Here is a 19447-nt window from a genome sequence, read left to right on the forward strand (position 1 = left end):
TCCCGAACCGCCACACATGCATGGACATCGACATGACGACATGCATGTGATGTCATGTCAATATCCATGCATGCACAGAGGCCCTCCAGATGCAACTGCTAACAAATATGTTCCTACTTGGGGACATGATACCAATAATGTTTCACAACATTCATTCCTGCCAGAACACCTGGCTTTTGTCACAGGTGCAGAACAAAGATAAACCCTATGCAAATACAGGACCACAAACAAAAAGTCCTAATACACACAAACAAAACCCAGACTCTGCATGCAGTACAACACCAGAGAAATAGAAATATTTCTTCTTTAACAGTGCAAAATATAGACAACAGATGTAGATTCTGAAAACTAACACATTTCAATTACTACATTGAAAATAAAATCACTTTTCCTACCTTCATTGTCTGGTGATTTTATTTTTCTATTCACCTTTTCTCAGTTTCTGGATGCACTTCCTTCTGTCTGTGCTCTAAACTCTATTTTCATTGCCGCCTTATCCGTTTGCTGTTTTTCTCTCCTTTACTTTTTGCCCTAAATCCATCTTTAGCATTAACTTTTAACATTCAACTTTCTTCCATTTTTCTGCTTCCTCCTCAAATCTATCTACTTTTCCATGTCTTCCCTTCCCATCTATCTATGTGCACTATCTCCTCCCTCTCTCTGCCCTTCCCTACCATCTATGTGTGCCATCTCCTCCCTCTTTTTCTCCCCTATTCCCATCTATCCATAAACAGCATTTTTTCAATTTTCTTCCCTTCCCTGCTCCTCCCATCACTATGCACCAGCTCCTCCCTTGCTCTCCCCTTCTCCTTCCCAACCCATCCCATCTCTGTTCAAAATGTCCTCCCTATCTCTCCCCTTCCCCTCCATCCCTGTGTACCATCTCCTCCCTTTCTTTCCCTCTCCTGTGGTCTGACATCTGTCTTCCCCCTTTCTCCCTCCTATGGTCTGGGATCTTTATCCTCTCCTTTCCTCAGTATGGCATCTCTCGCCCCTACTTCTTTTCCATCCTCCCCCCTTTCTGGTCTGGAATCTTTCTGTCTTTCCCTTCCCCTCCCCCTGCTTTAGTCTGGAACCTCTCCCTTCTCCTTCCTTTCCCTGGTCTGACATCTCTCTCTTCTCCTGCCCCCCTTCCCCATCCACTGGTCTTAAGATTTATCTTCCCCCTCCCCCCCCCCCATGGTCTGGTATCGCTATCTGCCCCTTCCCTTTCTTCCCCTGGAGGTCTGGCATCTTTCCTTCCCTTTCCTCCCCATCCCCGCAGTCCAGCACCTCTTACCCTCCCTATGCTATTTCTCCCCACCTCTACCGCAGGATCTGGTATATGCTCACCGTTCTTCACAATGGCACTACTCTAACTCTTTGGACCACAGGCAGCGTGAGTAAAGTAAACTCACTGCCTCCAGTGACCCAGAAGCTTTCTCTCTGCTACTATCTCCCATCTATTTCGGGACAGGAAGCAGTAGCAGAAGACAGTGTTTACTTCACTCACGCTGCAAATGGCCAAAGATTTAGAGCAACACCGCTGAGAGAACGGTGAGCAAGCATTGGATCTCGCTGGGGGGGGGGGGGGGCTGGGGGGGACTCCAGATAGATGCGCAGGCCTTGCAATGAAGATGGGAGGGGGTTGGCAGGGGACTCCAGATAGGTGCACGGGCTTTGCAATGAAGATAGGGGTGGGGGGAAAGGCAGGGGGCTCCAGATAGTGTGTGGGCCTTGCAATGACTCCTTCACTGGAAATCAAATTTTAAACCTTCTTATTTAAAGATGGATTCGATTTATAATTCCCTAATTACCCCTTACTACACAATGAAATCTCTCCTTCCCTATTGGTTTTACCATCTACGCCTCTCTATCCAATCTATTATTGTATTTCAGTCCCCTAATCTAGTGTATGATAATGTTTGTCTGTTAATGAAATCAGAATGTACAATACTCCCCCGAGATTCGTGGGAGTACAGCACCATTTTTTGCTGCATAACTAAGCAAGGCTGCACAGTGAGTAACCGTGGGTTTATAGAGTTAATTGTTGGATATATAAAGCAGTGGATTGTATTTTAATGTATTTTCTGTTTGTAGTTTAACTTTCAGACCCCTGAAGAAGCCGATGAGTTGGCGAAACGGGGCCCGTAGGTTTAGCTTGCAATTCAGCTTTCAGTGAACTTCCGATATCTTGCCAGCAGATATCGGAAGTTCACTGAAAGCTGAATTGCAAGCTAAACCAGAGACTGACACCCATTTTGGAAGACTTAAGAGTTTTTCACTGTTACCATTTGGCTTCCTGAAGATATTTTGAAACGTGGCACGTCAAGGCCAAAGAACTATACATAAAAGATAAGTGCTTTTTAATAACACAATCTTTCAAGTCATGCACATATAAAAGTGTGTTAAGGTGGAAGTTTTGCAATGATTGGGTGGTGAGGTCTTTTGGGGACTTTCTGTCCCCTTTTTCCTCCATGTCTCTGAGCACAATCTATCCACTGATTAAAGTATAAGGAATATGGAGTTTCAAGAGGACTTTTAAGAAGTTACAGCAATTACACTAGCGTGTTTTTTATTTTCTTGAATTTTTTCACGCTGTTTGATTTTTGAAGTTATTTTCCTCCTGTGTAGTTTTGACTTAGTCAGCATCACTGATGATGTCATCAGCAACGCGTCACAGAATGGCTTGGCATGAGAAGGGCAGGCCGCGAACCAGCCTGTGCTGCTGACGCTGCCGTTTGTTTCCAGGTATTTCGGCTCGCGGTCGGGGTTCGTATGGGAGGGAGATGGGTCGGTGGGGGGGGGGGGGGCACATGGGGGGTGGGAGCAGGGGGAAACACTGCTGCCGGTGACTAGGGCTTATTTTCAGGGGTAGGGCTTATATTAAGATCTACCCCGAAAATCATGCTAGGGCTTATTTTCGGGGTAGATCTTATTTTCGGGGAAACACGCTAGGTGCCCAGTCATAGAATGTGCATGAGATAATTTTACATATATCAAATTCCATTTATATGGAAATCTATGCAATGGTATAGTAAGGGGGGGAGGGGGGCTGCACTGGGTGCCATCTTGTTAAGGGCACTGACAATGGCAAAGGGGAGGGCAGGGAGGTGGTCCTTCCTGGACAATGTCACCCATCCTCTGACCCCCCTGCTGCGGGTGTGCACCTCTTCCCTCGTACCTCTTTCATTTTCCCAGAGCGAGTAGTATCACGAACTTGCTGCCTGCGTTGGCGTCGCTCTCTCTGACATCACATCTGGGTCCCACGCCTAGGAAGTGGCATCAGAGGGAGAGCCGACACAACGTGGGCAGCAAGTTCATGATGTTGCTCGCGCCTGGAAAATTAAAGAGGTTAGGGGGGAAGGGGCTGTGCGCATGGCAAGGGGATCGAGAAGGAGCAGGGGGATGGAGAAGAGGGCGGGGGAGGGGCACCACTCACCCTTGCTACACCACTGGGCGCTGCTTCCTCTCCTCTTTTCCATCCCCCCGCTCCTCCCCCACCCCGTACGCATCTTCCCTTCTCCCCCAACACCTCTTAACTCTTCTCTAGCACAAGCAACACCTCCAAACTGCTGCTCATGCCAGCCTCAGCTCTCCCTCTGAAGTTGTTTCCTGATCACAGGACCAGGAAGTGACATCAGGAGAGCCGAGGCTGATGCGGACAGGAGGTAGGAGGTGCTGCTCGGGCCAGTGAAGTTAGAGGTATGGGTGAAGGTATGTGCACATGTGGCGGGGGTGAAGGAGTGGAGGAGGAAAAGAGGGTAGGGGGTGCCTCCCACCCTCGCTATGCCAATGAATCTATGTCATGTGGTGACCTGTCAAATGCGCGTAGGACAATTTTGTGACAATTGCCCCAATTGCACACACGGACCAATGCGCACACTGAGTGGGAGGTGATCTGACAATTAGGATACTACTTTGTCATTTTAAGGGTTATGAAGTAACCTTCTTTTTTTGAGGGGGTGGGGGTCACCCCCACACACACACACACTACACTCAAAACATTCACTTCCTATCTAGTGTTAGGGTTAGGTTTTAATCATGATTATGGGAACCCTTTTAGTGGATATCTGGAAGGCCCTGATTTGCTCAGACTCCTTAGGCCCCGACCCTTGGGAGGGGCTTGAGGTGCCTCAAGCCCCTCCCAAGGGACGGGGCCTGAGGAGTCTGATCAAATCAGAGCCTTCCAGTTGGTACACTGACAAATCCGACAGGCCGCAATTCTCGTGTGTGCACTTGTCCGTGCGTGCAATTGTCGGGACGCATTTGTCCTGCACGCATTTGGCAGTGTACCATCTCATGCATATTCATTGTGGTGATCCTGAAAACGTGACTGACAAGGCTTGCTTCCGTGAGAGGACTGCTCTAATGCCAGTTAACTGCAGGGAAGGGGACTGAGTGTATCTGATAGGTGGTACATTTGTCCAGTAAGAGCAATATACTGGTACAGAATTGTAGTGGGTTTCTTTTACCCTGTAATCCAATGATAGTTTTGTTAGGACAAAAGCAAAACAAAGCAAACCAACAGAGCCCGCAGTGAAAATGTACATTGTCCTGCAGTTTTGTTAGGACTGCATGTTCTGAGTTTTGGGAGGGGGGGGGTTCTGGTAAGGAAATGTAGCATTTCTTTGATATAATACATTGTACTTGGGGCTGCTGGAAGAAATGTGACTTTGCATTGGAAGTTGCAAGATAACCCATCTTCTCATAGCTGACCACAGTTCTCTCAGAAGGTGTTTTCCCAAGGAATTTTCATTTTCATGTTAAAGATTGCCTGCAAGTGTCACACTACAGATAGTGTGCGTGGAACCGCAAGTGCGTAACTGAAACCTCTTTTTTGCCCATCATGTTTGACAGGCTCCTTCAGCTGGTAAAATAGAAAAAGATACACACAAGTTATTAAGGCTGCCCTCCCCCCCCCCACAACCTTTTTCAAATCTCTTTTCCCCCTGACTCCACTCTTCAGCTGTCTGTGCTTTATTCATGTGAAATCTACATGGGGCTTTCATGAAGATCTGCTCTTCAGCTCTCCGTGCTGTGTTCGTACTATGGCCTTCATGAAGATCTGCCCTTCGACTGTCTGTTCTCTTTTCCTCCTTTAGTTCCAATATATCAGTGAGATTCCTGTGTAGAGCTCTAGTGAAATTGACACTCAGCTGTCGGTGCTTCATTCAGAATAACGCTTTCGTGGGGCTTTGATGAAGAAAGGCTTTTCAGATGTCTGTGCTGTATTTTCTGTTTTGTGCAAACTAGTATTATGCTCATTGTTTGGGATGTTTGAATCTGTGCTGTATTCTCATCTAAGCGCAGGGGCTGTCTCCTGAAAGTATATCCTCTAGCATGGCACTTTGCTCTCCATAGATAAATTAATGATGGGAATGCATAACCAATCACAAACTGCCAAATTACACAGAAATTAATCCTTTATTGGGAAAATGATCTGTTTGTATGGTCTGTGTGTGTGTTTGTCTGTGAGAGGGGAAGGAGCTGTAAGGCCACACACCTGCAAAGGGGTAGTAATTCAAACCTTTTAAGCACTTAAGCTCCCCTCTCCATCCTGCCCTTGTATGGGCACTTGAAAAGTGGATGTCACTATGCTGAGATACAAGCTGGCCTGGACCTGGTCATAAATCCTCAAGGGATCATCGCAGGGCAGGGTCCTGTGGACACAAGACAAGCATCGGTGGTGAAAACTGAGGCTCCTTTGGCAGAGACAAGGGCCAGGCGCCTGGGGTAAGTATGGCTTATAGGTGAACATCAAACACTCCGTCTTCCACCACCTGCAGAACCTCATCTACAGCATGAAAATGAAACACAGGGAAAGAAATATCACAACCTAATATCTTCAGCAGAGCAACAAGCTGGGTCTATTTCCCCCGCCTCCCCCTTTCTGGACCCTGTAGTCTGTCTCTCCTTTTTGCCCTGCTTATTTTTTTTTAACCTTATTTGCTCAGTGAACACACAAGAGCTCAGATATTCCACAGGGCACACTTTAATTATCAGCCCATGCACTGCTCAGACTGAGCACTAGATGGCGATAAAACAGAGTGCTCTTGAAGTCACTCCAACAAACTAAAAGCTGGAAACAGCACTCGTACAGCAGACACAAACGTGTTTCCTGATGAAGCCCCCTTAGGGTGAAACGGGGCCCGTTGAATAGATGAATAGATAGTGAATTGTTGCTGTACGAGTGCTGTTTCCAGCTTTTAGTTTGTTGGAGTGACTTCAAGAGCACGCTGCACTTTACCAGCTTTACCAGCTTGTTAGCTTCTTGAGATAAGTGCCGTTTTTTGCCAGTTTGATGTGAAATACTGTGGCAGCTTTAAGCATTTGCACTTTATGTTTTTCTAATGTGCAATATTTTTCTATTCAGGCATTCAGCACCTTACTTTGAAGCACCTTTAATTGAAGCACTTTCATCAAAAGCACTCAGCACTTTCACAAGATGCTTCTACATATGCAAAGAGGCAGATAAGTAACTTTCTCTGCACTTTATAAAGTTTTTTAGAAAAATTATAGTTACTAATAAGTTTCATTCCACTATTATAAAAAGATAAAAAATTATAAAAAATTCACGAAATAAAAAATTTAAATCTTTAATAGAGGAGGTATTTGATCAATGAAAGAAACCATATGCCACAAATTTATAGGGAGAAAACATATATGTTCCCTATGTGGTAAAATCTGAGATCTTTTCCTCCTAGAAGGTAAACTTCTAAATATCAACTTGTTGTAGTACTTCTTTTACATATTACCCAAGAGCTTTTTTAAAAATTGTTTTCATCACAGATAGGCAACATAACAAGGTGTTAATAGGGAAATGGCACTTAATCCAGGTGCCCTCTCCCCGCATACAAGACAAGTAATGAGAGGAGACACATACCATGTTTCCCCATATATAGGCCACGGCCTATATATGGGTTTTGCAAGCCAGCACAGTGGGTGCAGCTTGCAAAACTGGGGCGGACTATACAATTTTAAAAAATCATCCCCCCCTTACCTCCCTCGCTGGACTCACTGCTCCTCAAATTGCGGCAGTGCAGGGCAGGAGAGATCCTTTTGATCTCCAGCCTGGCCCCGCGCTGCTTCTTGTGTGCCTTTGACATCGAGACTCATGAGTCCCGCGAGAACTGACGGCTAAAGGCACACAGGAAGCAGCGGGGCCGGGCTGAAGATTGAAAAGATCTCTCCTGTCCTGCAACGCCACGATTTTAGGAGCAGTGAGTCCAGCGAGGGAGGTAAAGGGGGGGGGGGATGATTTTTATTTTTTTATTGTATAGGCTGCCCCAGTTACTTGTAGATAAGCCACAGCTAATACAATGGGGCGGCTTATCTACCAGAATTTTTTTGTGGCCTATACACTGGGACGGCCTATGTGCGGGGAAATACGGTACTGTGCCATCAAAAAGAACATCTCTTCCCCCCCACCAAGACCCTTTCCATATGCAAGGCCTAGAATCAGAGAAGGCCCATACTCTCTGCCAGCAGGAGACCTGTCCCTTCCTGACCCTCCCTCTGAGACCTGCAGCTAGAGAACTGGAATAAGCCCATCCTCCCTGCAGCCAAAAGGAGGGCCACCCCCTACCCAGACCTGTAACTGAAAGATTCCTAGACTCCCTGCCTGTGACGTAGCTAGGATGGGAGGTGCCCCTCCTCCCCCCTGCTCCTCCTACCACGCACACTCCCCTTTATTTTCCCCATACTTGGTTAGCTTCCCCGATGCAAGCAGCATCTCTAACTTGCTGCCTGCACCAGCTCTCCCGATGTCACTTCCTAGTCGCAGGATCTGGAAGTGATGTCAGAGGGGGGCGCCGAGGTCGGCACGAGAAGCAGGTTAGAGCTGCTGCTTACGCCCCGATGAGCTACAGGTACAGTGGGGGAGGAGCGGGGGGGGGGGGGGGCAGAGAGGAGGACTGATGCTGGCGCCTCCACCAATACGGGCGCTGGGGACAGTCTGCCCCCCCTCACTACACCAGTGAGAAAACCCAGACTCTGTCATCACAGGGAGGCCCACCCACACTAGGTCTGTAACCTATGAAGGCCCAAATAGGATTAGCATGCACTGCCTCCACTATAAGCTAATTTATTTAATGAATATTCATTGCAGATATCCAGGAAACCCCTCTGACTGTAATGGGATGCCCTGAATAAGAGAAGCGTTTCTCTCTAGGGCCTGGGTCTTCACTCCTAGTCCTCAAGGGTTCCCAGCTTTTTAGGATACCCCTAATGAATAGGCATGAGAGAGATTTGCATATAGTAGAGGTAACGGCTTCCAAATCTCCCTCATGCCTATTCATTAGGGATCTCCAGAAAACCTGTCCTGTTGACAGTCCTTGAGCACGGAGTGAAAACCAAGGGGCTTATTTAAAAAAAAAAAAAAAAGAAAGAAAGATGTCCAGAAAATGGCATAAACTGGCACTTGGATGTTTTAATCGACAACATGTCCAAGTGCCGATTTTCAAAACCGACTTCCTAGACGTCCTGCTAGGCTTTTTTGTCCGCAGTGCATCCAAAGTTCAAGGGAGCGTGTTGGAGGTGTGCTATGGGTGGAATTTGGGTGTGCTTAGTACGTGGACATCTTGTGGCGATAAACATTTCCCAAGATGTCCAGTACGCTATTTAGACATCCCAAGCTAGACTAAGATGCACAAAGCTCTGCCACTACGGTAAAAAATACCATAATGGAAGTGATTTTTCTTTTGCTAGCGATGCTCAGCACAATAGCGTGCAAATTATACGTATGCCATTTGTGCGGAGAATCACTGGTAAAAGGGTGGAGGAGCTGTGCCTTTCACTTACTCAGAAGAGCAATTGCCAGGCACAGTTCTTCCCTCCTTTCAAGTTTCTCTCCGTGCCCCAATCAACTGAGCCGCAGGACTCCCAAAGCTGCCAATGCTTTGGGGCTTCCCCTGTCACTCAGCTGTTCGGGGCAGGAAGAGCAGCATTTTTTTTGTTGTTTTACTAGGCACATATGTTGTGGATATATTACACATGCCCATGTATTACATCTGTGACCATTAAAAAAAAAAAAGGTCATGCCAGGACCCCCTGACACGCCCCCTGTAGGATCGGCAGAAGAGATGCCCACTTCCTCCTACCTTGGCCGCTGCTGTTTGGACCCCACTGTACCTTCTAATGAAGACCAACAGGAGGGATGCTCATTCCCTCCTGCCGGCAGGCCCGCCTCTTTAAAATGGTGGGCCTTCCCAGTGTATTCAATAAGGGGCAGTGAAGGATTAAGTGACTTGCCCAGGATCACAAGGAGCAGTGTAGGGTTTGAACCCACAACCCCTGGTTGCTGAGACTGGAGCTCTAACCACTACGTCACACTCTACCAAGGCAGATAAGGACCATATGGCTTATCATGCCATCTACTCTTCCCCTCTTCTCTTTTAGAGATCCAACATACTTGTCCCAAACTTCCTTGAATTCAGATAAACTTTTTTTTTTTTACCAGAGGCTATGGAGAGTTAAGAAACTTCTCCAAGATCACAGCCCACTGCTTTAACCAGTAGGCTACTCGTCCAGTACCAGATGAATGCAGGTCATTGTGGACAGGCTGAGCCAGTCCTGGTTTTGAATTGCCATTTTAGCATTATGGAACCTGTAGTTCCATACAAAACTCACATATGACACATGAGATCCATAATGCACTGGGATGAGAATTTAAGACCAGCTCTAGATCAGCAGGTTTGTAGGGACCTAGAGCTCTCCTGCCTTTCCACACGAGACCGCTTCAATGAAGCTAGTGAGGGTAGACAGTGATTCCATCAGCGAATGCAGTGAGGAAGACAGCAATACAAAGAAAGACTTTTTCAATGGCTGCTCTAATTTTGTGGACTATGCTACCAGGGAATCTGCAATTAATTTCATTATTTTTCTTTCACCATTACCAAATACTAGTTCAAAGTGGATTACAATAAAAAAAATTTATGATGGATTATCAAATTGAATAAGACCACCTTACATTTCCTGGCATGAAGTAAGAACAGAAGGAAGCAGGAGATAGATGGTGGTACAGGGAGTTGGATGGTTCAGCACAGAGAATTGTTGTTGGTTGGGATGCTAGAAGGGATGTTTGTTTGTAGACTGAGATAGTGTCTATTTTTTTTTTCAATTTTATTGTACTACTGCAAACTGCTTTTAATGACCTATGGCCAACAAGGATGTTATATAAAAGTTGTAAATAAATAAATCAATAACTAACATCTCACTACTGTCAGCATGACATTGTTCTGTTCAGGGCCTAAAGTTAACCTAGCTGAGGTTTCAGGGCCTACACAGAGAGTTAGCCAAAGGCCTCTGGGAGATACACAGAAGAGCTCTGATCCCTGGTAATGTCAGTGTAGGTGGATAGGATGTCTTCCTAGCTGACTGGATTAGTTGGCCTGATGGGATTAGAAACCAGAGAGGCTATCTCTGAGAATTGGGCCTTCAAATCAGGAGACATCAAATCAAACAAACCAAATTATGACACAGGAAAGTGCTGAAAACGATAAATCAGGTATATAAACACACACATACTATTTCACTCACTTTCTTGGACTCTCTTTTGAGAACCCCCCCCCCCACCACCACCACCACCACCACACACACACACACACACACACACACAACCAGTGGCGTAGTGAGGGTGGGTGGTGCCCCCCTTCCCTGCCCCCGTACCTTTTTAATTTTCCAGGCGTGAGTAACATCACAAACTGCTGCCCGCGTCGTGTCGGCTATCCTTCTGACATCACTTCCTAGGTGCAGGGCCCGGAAATGACATCAGAGAGAGGCGACACCGACACAGGCAGCAAGTTTATGATGCTGCTCGCACAGGAAAAATTAAAGAGGTACGAGGGGAGGGGAGGAAAGGGGCGAACGCGTGCAGCAGGGGTTGCTGGGAAGGAGCGAGGGTCAGAAGAGAAGGATGGGTGCTTGCGCCCATAGCAAGACCGCGCCAGGGGCAGACTGCCCCCACCCCCACCCCCTCTCTTACTACGTCACTGCACATACCATTAAGACACACGGGACATTCACACACAGAAGCAGCCTTGTAACAACTTTCTGTTCTAAGTATGGTACATTTGAAATAAGCCTATTTCTATATAAATTACCTTTTTCTGCACCACACACACCTGTTCTTTTATTGTGCTGTAACCCCACTGCCTCTGAGAAGTGGACCCAAAACCACTTCGAACAAGACAAAAACAAACATTACATCTTCAGGTCTGTCTGTTCATCTAAAAGAGAAAGTCTGTCTTGTCTGCGTTTATGTACCTTTGCCAGCACCTTCCTGTGTCATAATTTGGTTTTGTTTGATCTGATGTCTCCTGATTGACAAGGAATTATGTATTCCTTTAAAGGCCCACTTCTCAGAAATAGCCTGTCTGGTTTCTAAATCCCATCAGGCCAACTACTCCAGTCAAGTAGGAAGACATCCTGTCTACCTACACTGACATCACCAGGGGATCAGAGTTCATTCTATGTATCTCCCAAAGGCCTTTGGCTAGCTTTTTGGGTAGGCCCTCAATCCTCAGTTAGGCTAATTTTCAGGTTAGGCCCTGAACAGAACAATGTCATGCTGACAAATACTCCTTTCCCTCTTCTTCCACACACCCTCGACGTCCATCTGTCACCCCCCTTAACCCTTTCTAGTCTCTCGCCCCTATTTTTCACATTTTTCCTTCTCTCCCATCTCCCACCTCCCACCCTCCTAACCCTGTCTCTTCTTTTCCTTCTATGTCCTCCCACCTCTCCCTTCTCCTGTGCCCTGTCCTCTTCCCTCCAGTCTTATCCAGGCTCAGGTTTTAGCATAAGCAACATAGGCAACTGCCTAGAGAGCCAAATGCTGAAGGTGCCCATAATCTAGCCAAAAAGGAGTCTGATTCCAACTTAAAGGTAAGGGTCATGATTTGAGGGGGAAGTGTACCACTTTTCTATGGTACAACCAAAGTGGTTTACATACATTATATGCAGGTAGTTTCTTTGTCCCAATGATCTCACAGTCAATGGAGGGTTAAGTGACTTGTCCAAGGTCACAAGAACTATACAGTGTGAATTACTGTTCCCTTTAAGATGAGTGGGAGACCTCCAATACATTTCTACCAGTGGGAGGTAGTGCTTCAATACTGTTTTCAATAGTTTGGGACAGGCAGGTTCCCAGGAGTCTTGTAGAGATTGTCTGTCCCTTACTATCGAAAATGTGATAGTGAAACAGCACCCCCCCCCCCCCCCTCAGAGAGAAGAGTGGAAGGAAATGAACTCGGTTCCCCAGGTTCTTAGTCCTCTGAATTAATCATCAGGCTACTCTTCCACTCCTTCAGTGGAGGCCCAACACCCCCAGCCCTGTTTTCCCATTTCCCATCTCTGTCTATGCTTCAAGAAAGGATCCCTGGCCTTACCTTCCAGTTCCATCTATGAGCCCTGAAAAGCACAGGTACTTACCGTAACAGGTGTTATCCAGGGACAGCAGGCAGATATTCTCACATGTGGATGATGTCATCTACGGAGCCCCAGCGCGGACAGCTTTTCAAGCAAACTTATGAAGTTTCAAGCTTGCTATGCTGCACCACGCATGTGCATGCCTTCTCCCTCCACTAGAGGGCGCATCCCCACCTCGTGGTCCTCAGTTCCATAGCCAGCAAAGAAGCCATCCCTGGGGAGGAGGGCGGGTTGTCAGAATATCTGCCTGCTGTCCCTGGATAACACCTGTTACAGTAAGTAACTGTGCTTTATCCCAGGACAAGCAGGCAGCATATTCTCACATGTGGGTGACCTCCAAGCCAACCAAAAAAGGGCAGGTGGGAGGATGGCAATTTAGGAAAACAGGTTACGCAAAACTGACTGGCCAAACCGGCCGTCGCTTCTGGACAACGTATCCAGACAATAATGGGAGGTGAAAGTATGAACCGAAGACCAAGTGGCAGCCTTGCAGATGTCCTCCACCGGAGTAGACCGGAGGAAAGCAACCAAAGCTGCCATAGCTCGAACCTTATGCCCCGTGACTCGACCATGGAGCGTGAGACCAGCCTGAGCGTAGCAAAAAGAAATACAAGCAGCCAACCAGTTGGACAAGGTGCGCTTGGAAACAGGACGTCCCAACCGATTAGGGTCGAAGGACAAAAATAATTGAGGAACCCTCCGATGAGACTTAGTGCGTTGAAGATAAAACGCCAACGCCCTCTTACAGTCAAGCATGTGAAGCGCCACCTCGCCAGGATGAGAGTGGGGCTTCGGAAAAAACACCAGAAGAACAATGGACTGATTGAGGTGGAAATCAGACACAACTTTAGGTAAAAATTTAGGATGAGTGCGAAGAACCACCTTGTCATGATGGAACACAGTAAAAGGCGGGTTCGCAACCAAAGCCTGCAGCTCACTAATCCGACGAGCGGACGTGAGCGCAAGCAAAAAGATCACTTTCCAAGTGAGAAACTTAAGATGAGATTTGTCAATAGGCTCAAAAGGAGGCTTCATCAGCTGAGCCAAAACCACATTAAGATCCCAAACTACCGGAGGAAGTTTCAGAGGAGGATGCACATTCAAAAGACCCCTCATGAAACGAGTAACCAGAGGATGAAGAGAGAGAGACCGACCCTCGAGATGCCGATGGAAAGCAGCAATAGCACTGAGATGCCCCCATCCGCTCATCACGTCAAAAAGACGGCGCCGGCTTAGACGCCCCTTGCGCTGGAGGCTTCTGGTGCTGCGCCCTGGCCTGCTGAGGCGGACGCCGGGAGGGAGGCCTGGAGAACGCCGGCGTAGATTTCTGCGGATAACGAATATCAAACACGCGAACTAAGAAAATAACAAACAAAGCACAGCGACCGAGAAAAATCAAGCAGCCGCGGTGGCAGAAGGCAAAAAGGCACGGAGCACAAAACGAACAGGGCTTCTGGCTCCGCGGAAGAAACAGAACTGAGGACCACGAGGTAGGGATGCGCCCTTTAGTGGAGGGAGAAGGCATGCACATGCGTGGTGCAGCATAGCAAGCTTGAAACTTCAATCAAGTTTGCTTGAAAAGCTGTCCGCACTGGGGCTCCGTAGATGACGTCACCCACATGTGAGAATATGCTGCCTGCTTGTCCTGGGATAATCATAAATTTGTCCTTAGTCTCATCTTCTACCCTCTCCCCTTTGTCCCCTTGTTGCCCTCTCTCTACTCTTCCTGCCAGCATTTTTCCTTTCTCCATCCCTCTCTCCTCTCCCCCTCCCTGGTTCATTCTTACACAAACAGGAAACCGCCTGGGCTATCTGTTGTAGCTGGATACAGCTACCAGGGGTGAGGGCAGGAAGCAAGATTAAGGAGCAGGCGGAAGAGAGGGTGGAAGCCCTGCTCTTTGTCTGTACCGCACAAACAAGAAAAGGGACATAGGGAGGGGGCATGAGAAGGCTTCAAAAATGCACTCCTACGGGTACAGTGAGATGAATAGGCAGGCAGACATACTCCAGGAAAAGGGGCATTGGAGGGAAAAGCCAAAAAAAAAAGTTTGGAGAAATGAATTCCACTTTTGCAGTATTTACATTTCCCCAAAATATGAAATATTTTTAATTACAGAAATTTTTAAAAATGCAATTATGATATTTTGTGCTTTAGATGTTTTATATCATTCCTAGTAATGTCTAGCCTTCTGTATTGTAATCCGCACTGAACAGTATTCTGGACTATTGTGGATTATAAGTACCTGTGGTGTATTGTATCTGGGAAGAAGGCAGGCGTACAGGTAAGGAGGATGGTGTAGATGTCTCAAGTCCCTGTGGAACCTATAGGACAGTGATGGCTAACCTTTTTGAGCCCGAGTGCCCAAACTGCCGCACAAAACCAAAGAATTTCCTCAAAGTGCCAGCACGTCAATTAAACCTTAATAACAAGATTTTAGTATCTAAAAGCTCTTTATAAAGTTGCCTGAACTATGTAACATCATTTTTAAAGGTTGGAATCTTTGTATTGTCAGAGAATCAATTTGATTCACAATCCTTTGGTTTTCATTTCAATTTATTGGCAATTTATAATGTTTTAATGATTTCATTCATGGGCCGAATACACACATACTTTTCTCTGTCGCCGCACTCTTTGACCAAAAGATTTGTAAGCCTGCAACCACGTCAAGGTAGACTCTTTCAGCAGCTCCCCTCCCTCCCCCTTACCTTTGTGGCCAAGTCAAAATGATCTACCAACAATTAAATTTTAAAAACACAAAGCACGCTGTACGCAGAGAAAATGTTAATTATCATTTATATTCCGCGGGTTTTCAAAGAGGTCAAGGCAGATGACTTTATGCAATGTCTCCTCAGTAACAACTATACAAAAATAGACAAATATTCCCCCTCCCTTTTTACTAAACCGCGATAGTGGTTTTTAGCGCAGGGACCTGCGCTGAATGCCCCACGCTGCTCTTGAAGCTCATAGGCTCCCTGCGCTAAAAAACGCTATTGCGATTTAGTAAAAGGGGGCCATAGTGCAAAATATAGACAGCATATATAAATTCTCAAAACGGACACATTTTGATCACTAAATTGAAAATAAAATCATTTTCCTACCTTTGGTAATTTCATCAGTCTCTGGTTGCACTTTATTCTTCTGACTGTGCATCCAATATTTCTTCCCTTTTTTCAGCCTCCTGTATGCTTTCTCTCCTCCAGACCTCATTCCCTCCCCAAACTTTTTCTTTGTTTCACCCTGCCCCCTTCTTTCTTTTTCTCTCTCTCCATACCCCCTTTCATTCTGTATGTCTGTCTTTCTCTCTCTCCGTGCCCCATTTTTCTTTGTTTCACCCAGCCCTCTTTCTTTTTTTTTTTTTGGCTCCCTGTCCCCCCCTTTCTTTCTTTCTCCTTGCCCTCCCCTATGCCACCACCATTGGGAAAATGCTGCCACCGCCACTGGGGAATAGGCTGCCACTGCCGCTATCGGGAACAGGCCGGCGCCGAGTTCGCCCTGCTTCTCTTCCCCACGGGGCCAACCAACTCTCGCCACTCGACGCCAATTCTAACATCGGAGAGGACGTTCTGGGCCAGCCAGGCAGCGATTGGCTGGCCCAGAACGTTCTCTCCGACATCAGAATTGACGCGGGTGGCGAGAGTTGGTCGGCCCCACAGGGAAAAGCAGGGAGAACTTGGCACCGGCCTGTTCCCAATGGCGGCGGTGGCACTCAAGTGGCTAAAGAGACGCAGTTTGCCAGCCTAGGGAGAACACTGGAGGGTGGCCAGCTGTGCACCCCCTTGGGGCGTAAAACCGGGGCAGACCGCCCCCACCCCCACCTTGTTATGCCACTGTCTGTTCCTCACTCCCTCCCTATGACCAAAAATTCTCCTTTCTTCTATTCCCCGTGTACACAACCATCTCTTTCCCTCCCTACCTCTCTCCCAAGTCCTTGCCTTCTGTGTCCAAAAACACATTCCCTCCCCCACCTCAGCATCTCTTTCCCTCCCTTCCTCTCTCCCAAGTCCATGCCTTCTGTGTCCAAAAACACATTCCCTCCCCCACCTCAGCATCTATTTCCCTCCCTTCCTCTCTCCCAAGTCCATGCCTTGTGTCCAAAAACCCATTCCCTCCCCCACCTCAGCATCTCTTTCCCTCCCTTCCTCTCTCCCAAATTCACGCCTTGTGTCCAAAAACCCATTCCATCCCCCACCTCAGCATCTCTTTCCCTCCCTTCCTCTCTCCCAAGTCCATGCCTTCTGTGTCCAAAAACACATTCCCTCCCCCACCTCAGCATCTATTTCCCTCCCTTCCTCTCTCCCAAGTCCATGCCTTGTGTCCAAAAACCCATTCCCTCCCCCACCTCAGCATCTTTCCCTCCCTTCCTCTCTCCCAAGTTCATGCCTTGTGTCCAAAAACCCATTCCATACCCCACCTCAGCATCTCTTTCCCTCCCTTCCTCTCTCCCAAGTTCATGCCTTCTGTGTCCAAAAACCCATTCCCTCCCCCACCTCAGCATCTCTTTCCCTCCCTTCCTCTCTCCCAAGTTCATGCCTTGTGTCCAAAAACCCATTCCATCCCCCACCTCAGCATCTCTTTCCCTCCCTTCCTCTCTCCCAAGTTCATGCCTTCTGTGTCCAAAAACCCATTCCCTCCCCCACCTCAGCATCTCTTTCCCTCCCTTCCTTTCTCCCAAGTTCATGCCTTGTGTCCAAAACGCACTCCCTCCCCCTTTTGTGTTCCCCGTTTGCCTCCCAGCCCATCTTAGCAACTTTCTCAGCAAAATGTAGCTCGAGCCGCGTAGGCTTGTCTTCTATTTCCTGCCTGTCCCGCCGCGCACACATAGCCGATCGGAAATCTTCCCCGACTTCAGCGCTGACGTCGGAGGGCGGGCTTTGCTTAAGCCCTCCCTCCGACGTCAGCGCTGACGTCGGGGAAGATTTCCGATCGGCTGTGTGAGCGCAGGGCAGTCGGAGTAGAAGACGAGCCTTGCGGCTCGAGTTATATTTAACCCCGCGGGTCCCCCATCGTCCCCGTTCAGCTCTCTCTCCTGTGCACCCCCTGGTAGTACTGCCCTGATGGCGGCCCTGCGCGTGCCAGCTGCAAGGCCTTCGCGTGCCACAGTTGGCACGCATGCCATAGGTTCGCCATCGCTGCTATAGGATGAGCCAGAACAGTGTGAGCAGATTCTTTATTAAAAGAAGATGGATCCAGTGCCTCTCCTTTCCCACTGTCCCATTAATCCTAGCTTGCATTTTTACCCCATTGCATGCTGGATCTTGTAGTAATATATATATATTATTATTATTATTATTATTAATATATATATATTATTATATTATTATTATTATTATTATTAAGTAAAACTTGAACTACATTCATGTATGCAATGGAATAAAACCAGGAATGGTTTAGCTTGTCCCTGATATGACCTGGATTCAGTTGATGACAGTTGAGCATTCACAGCTGTTGGCCAGATAGTCTTATTTTGCAGAGCATTCTGGGATCCTACAGTCCTTCCATCTCTTCCCTGCTCTTAAACAAGTTGCCCTTTCTCCAAACATGGGAGTTTGAAAAGTCAGCATTGAGGTCAGAATTTCATGTCAAAATGGATTATCTGGCTTTACTGTCACTACTCTCTCCCCTTGCCAGTATATTATGTGGTACCTGTGTGCTGCACAGACTTCTGGACTGGACTAGGAATGGAGAAGCTGAAAGAGCGTGTCTGGTGAGAAGAGGGACTCTCTGCACAGAAGCTGCGGGCTCGTTTCCGGCACTCTACTGAGAGGAGGTCTTTGCACTGCTTATGACAGGTGATTCCACAGGCTGCAAAAAGAAAGATGGCAGTAAGTTATAGAGTGAGGGGGCAATCTCCTGTAACCCATTAATCTTTGCCCTTCCATCCCCTCCCCAGGATTCCAGTGTTAATAGCAATCTAGGAACTGAATAGAGACACAGGCCCAGATGCACTAAAGTCAGCGATCGTCACTAAACCTGTTTTAACAGCTTTAGCGACAATCGCATTTGCCAACCTGATGCAGAAAGCGGCTCACCACCTGGTTTTATGCATGATCACTCATTCCCCGATCTGACCATGCAAATAAGCTAATTAATATTAAAATGCCTTGTAAACTAGTTTCTATCCTTCAGTTAAGTCTGCTTTTCATTGCTGTTGGGGAGTTGGCTGGGGGGTTCAGCGAGTGGTCGCTCAGTGGTTTTTCACTTGATATACACTTTAATTGGTTTCATTACATATTGAGTTGTGGTTTAGCACTTTTGATTTATTGCACACTTCGGGTGCCCTATGATGGTGTGCGGGTGTAGGTATATTACCCTCACCTGACTCTGTTAAGCGTTGGAGCCTTGTCTCCCTTTGCTGCCTCCTCACACTGAGGCCCTGATTGGCTCAGATGCTTAATGCCCCTCCCAAAAAAAAACCCAAAACAAAACAGTTCAGCAGTGGCCACTTTGCTCCCTCTCTTCTACCCCTGGATCCAGCATTTGCACACACCCCTCCCATGGCCTGGCAATTCCCTCCCCCTTTGAATCCCCCTCCTCCCATACCTCACACTTTTGCGGGTGGGAGTAGCAACACACAATCATTGTTGGCACAGGTTTCCCTCTGTCATCAGCAAGGGTGAGGCACGTCACTTTCTGTTTCCTCTCTGGTGGGACAAGGCAGAGGAAAGCCTGTGAGGCTAACTCAGTGAACGAAAACTCAGTGTCACTGCTGCTGTCAGCAAAGGTGCTGAGGTAAACCTGGGAGGTGGGAATTGCTGGGCCACAGACAGGGTCAACTGCCAAATCCAGTGACAGAGGAGAGGATTAGAGGTGCAGAACAAAGTGGGGGAGGCAGTTTGGAAGGCCCACCCATCTTGTGGGTCCATCCAAAATGGCAGGTCTAGCTATGCCACAGCAGAAGACTGATCAAGGGCAGATTATTTAACAGAACAATATGGGAGATTACCTCGGGCTTAGGGCATCCCTAAATTATGACTCCACAGTACTGGAAGAACGTAACAAAGGTATGGACAACTCAGCATGAGCTCTCTTTCTGAGCCC

At 47.4% G+C, this 19447-nt stretch overlaps 1 protein-coding gene across 5 annotated transcripts in view; it reads right to left on the bottom strand.

The window, feature by feature from the left end:
* Positions 1–5387: 5387 nt before the first annotated feature.
* The window catches only part of RASGRP2 (RAS guanyl releasing protein 2), a 70724-nt gene continuing 56664 nt past the window's right edge, over positions 5388–19447 (bottom strand). For 4 of the 5 annotated variants that reach the window (XM_033956308.1, XM_033956306.1, XM_033956310.1 and 1 more), the window contains 2 exons: positions 18053–18211; positions 5388–5776 (listed from right to left, as the gene is read on the bottom strand). In XM_033956308.1, the coding sequence (XP_033812199.1) occupies positions 5727–5776; positions 18053–18211 (209 nt within the window). In that variant the 3' untranslated portion in view covers positions 5388–5726. Of the gene's footprint in view, positions 5777–18052; positions 18212–18949; positions 19051–19447 lie in introns of all 5 variants that reach the window. The other variant, XR_004540433.1, reaches the window with a different exon arrangement.

The sequence above is a fragment of the Geotrypetes seraphini genome, chromosome 8, assembly GCF_902459505.1.
Source record: "Geotrypetes seraphini chromosome 8, aGeoSer1.1, whole genome shotgun sequence".
Lineage (NCBI taxonomy): Eukaryota > Metazoa > Chordata > Amphibia > Gymnophiona > Dermophiidae > Geotrypetes > Geotrypetes seraphini.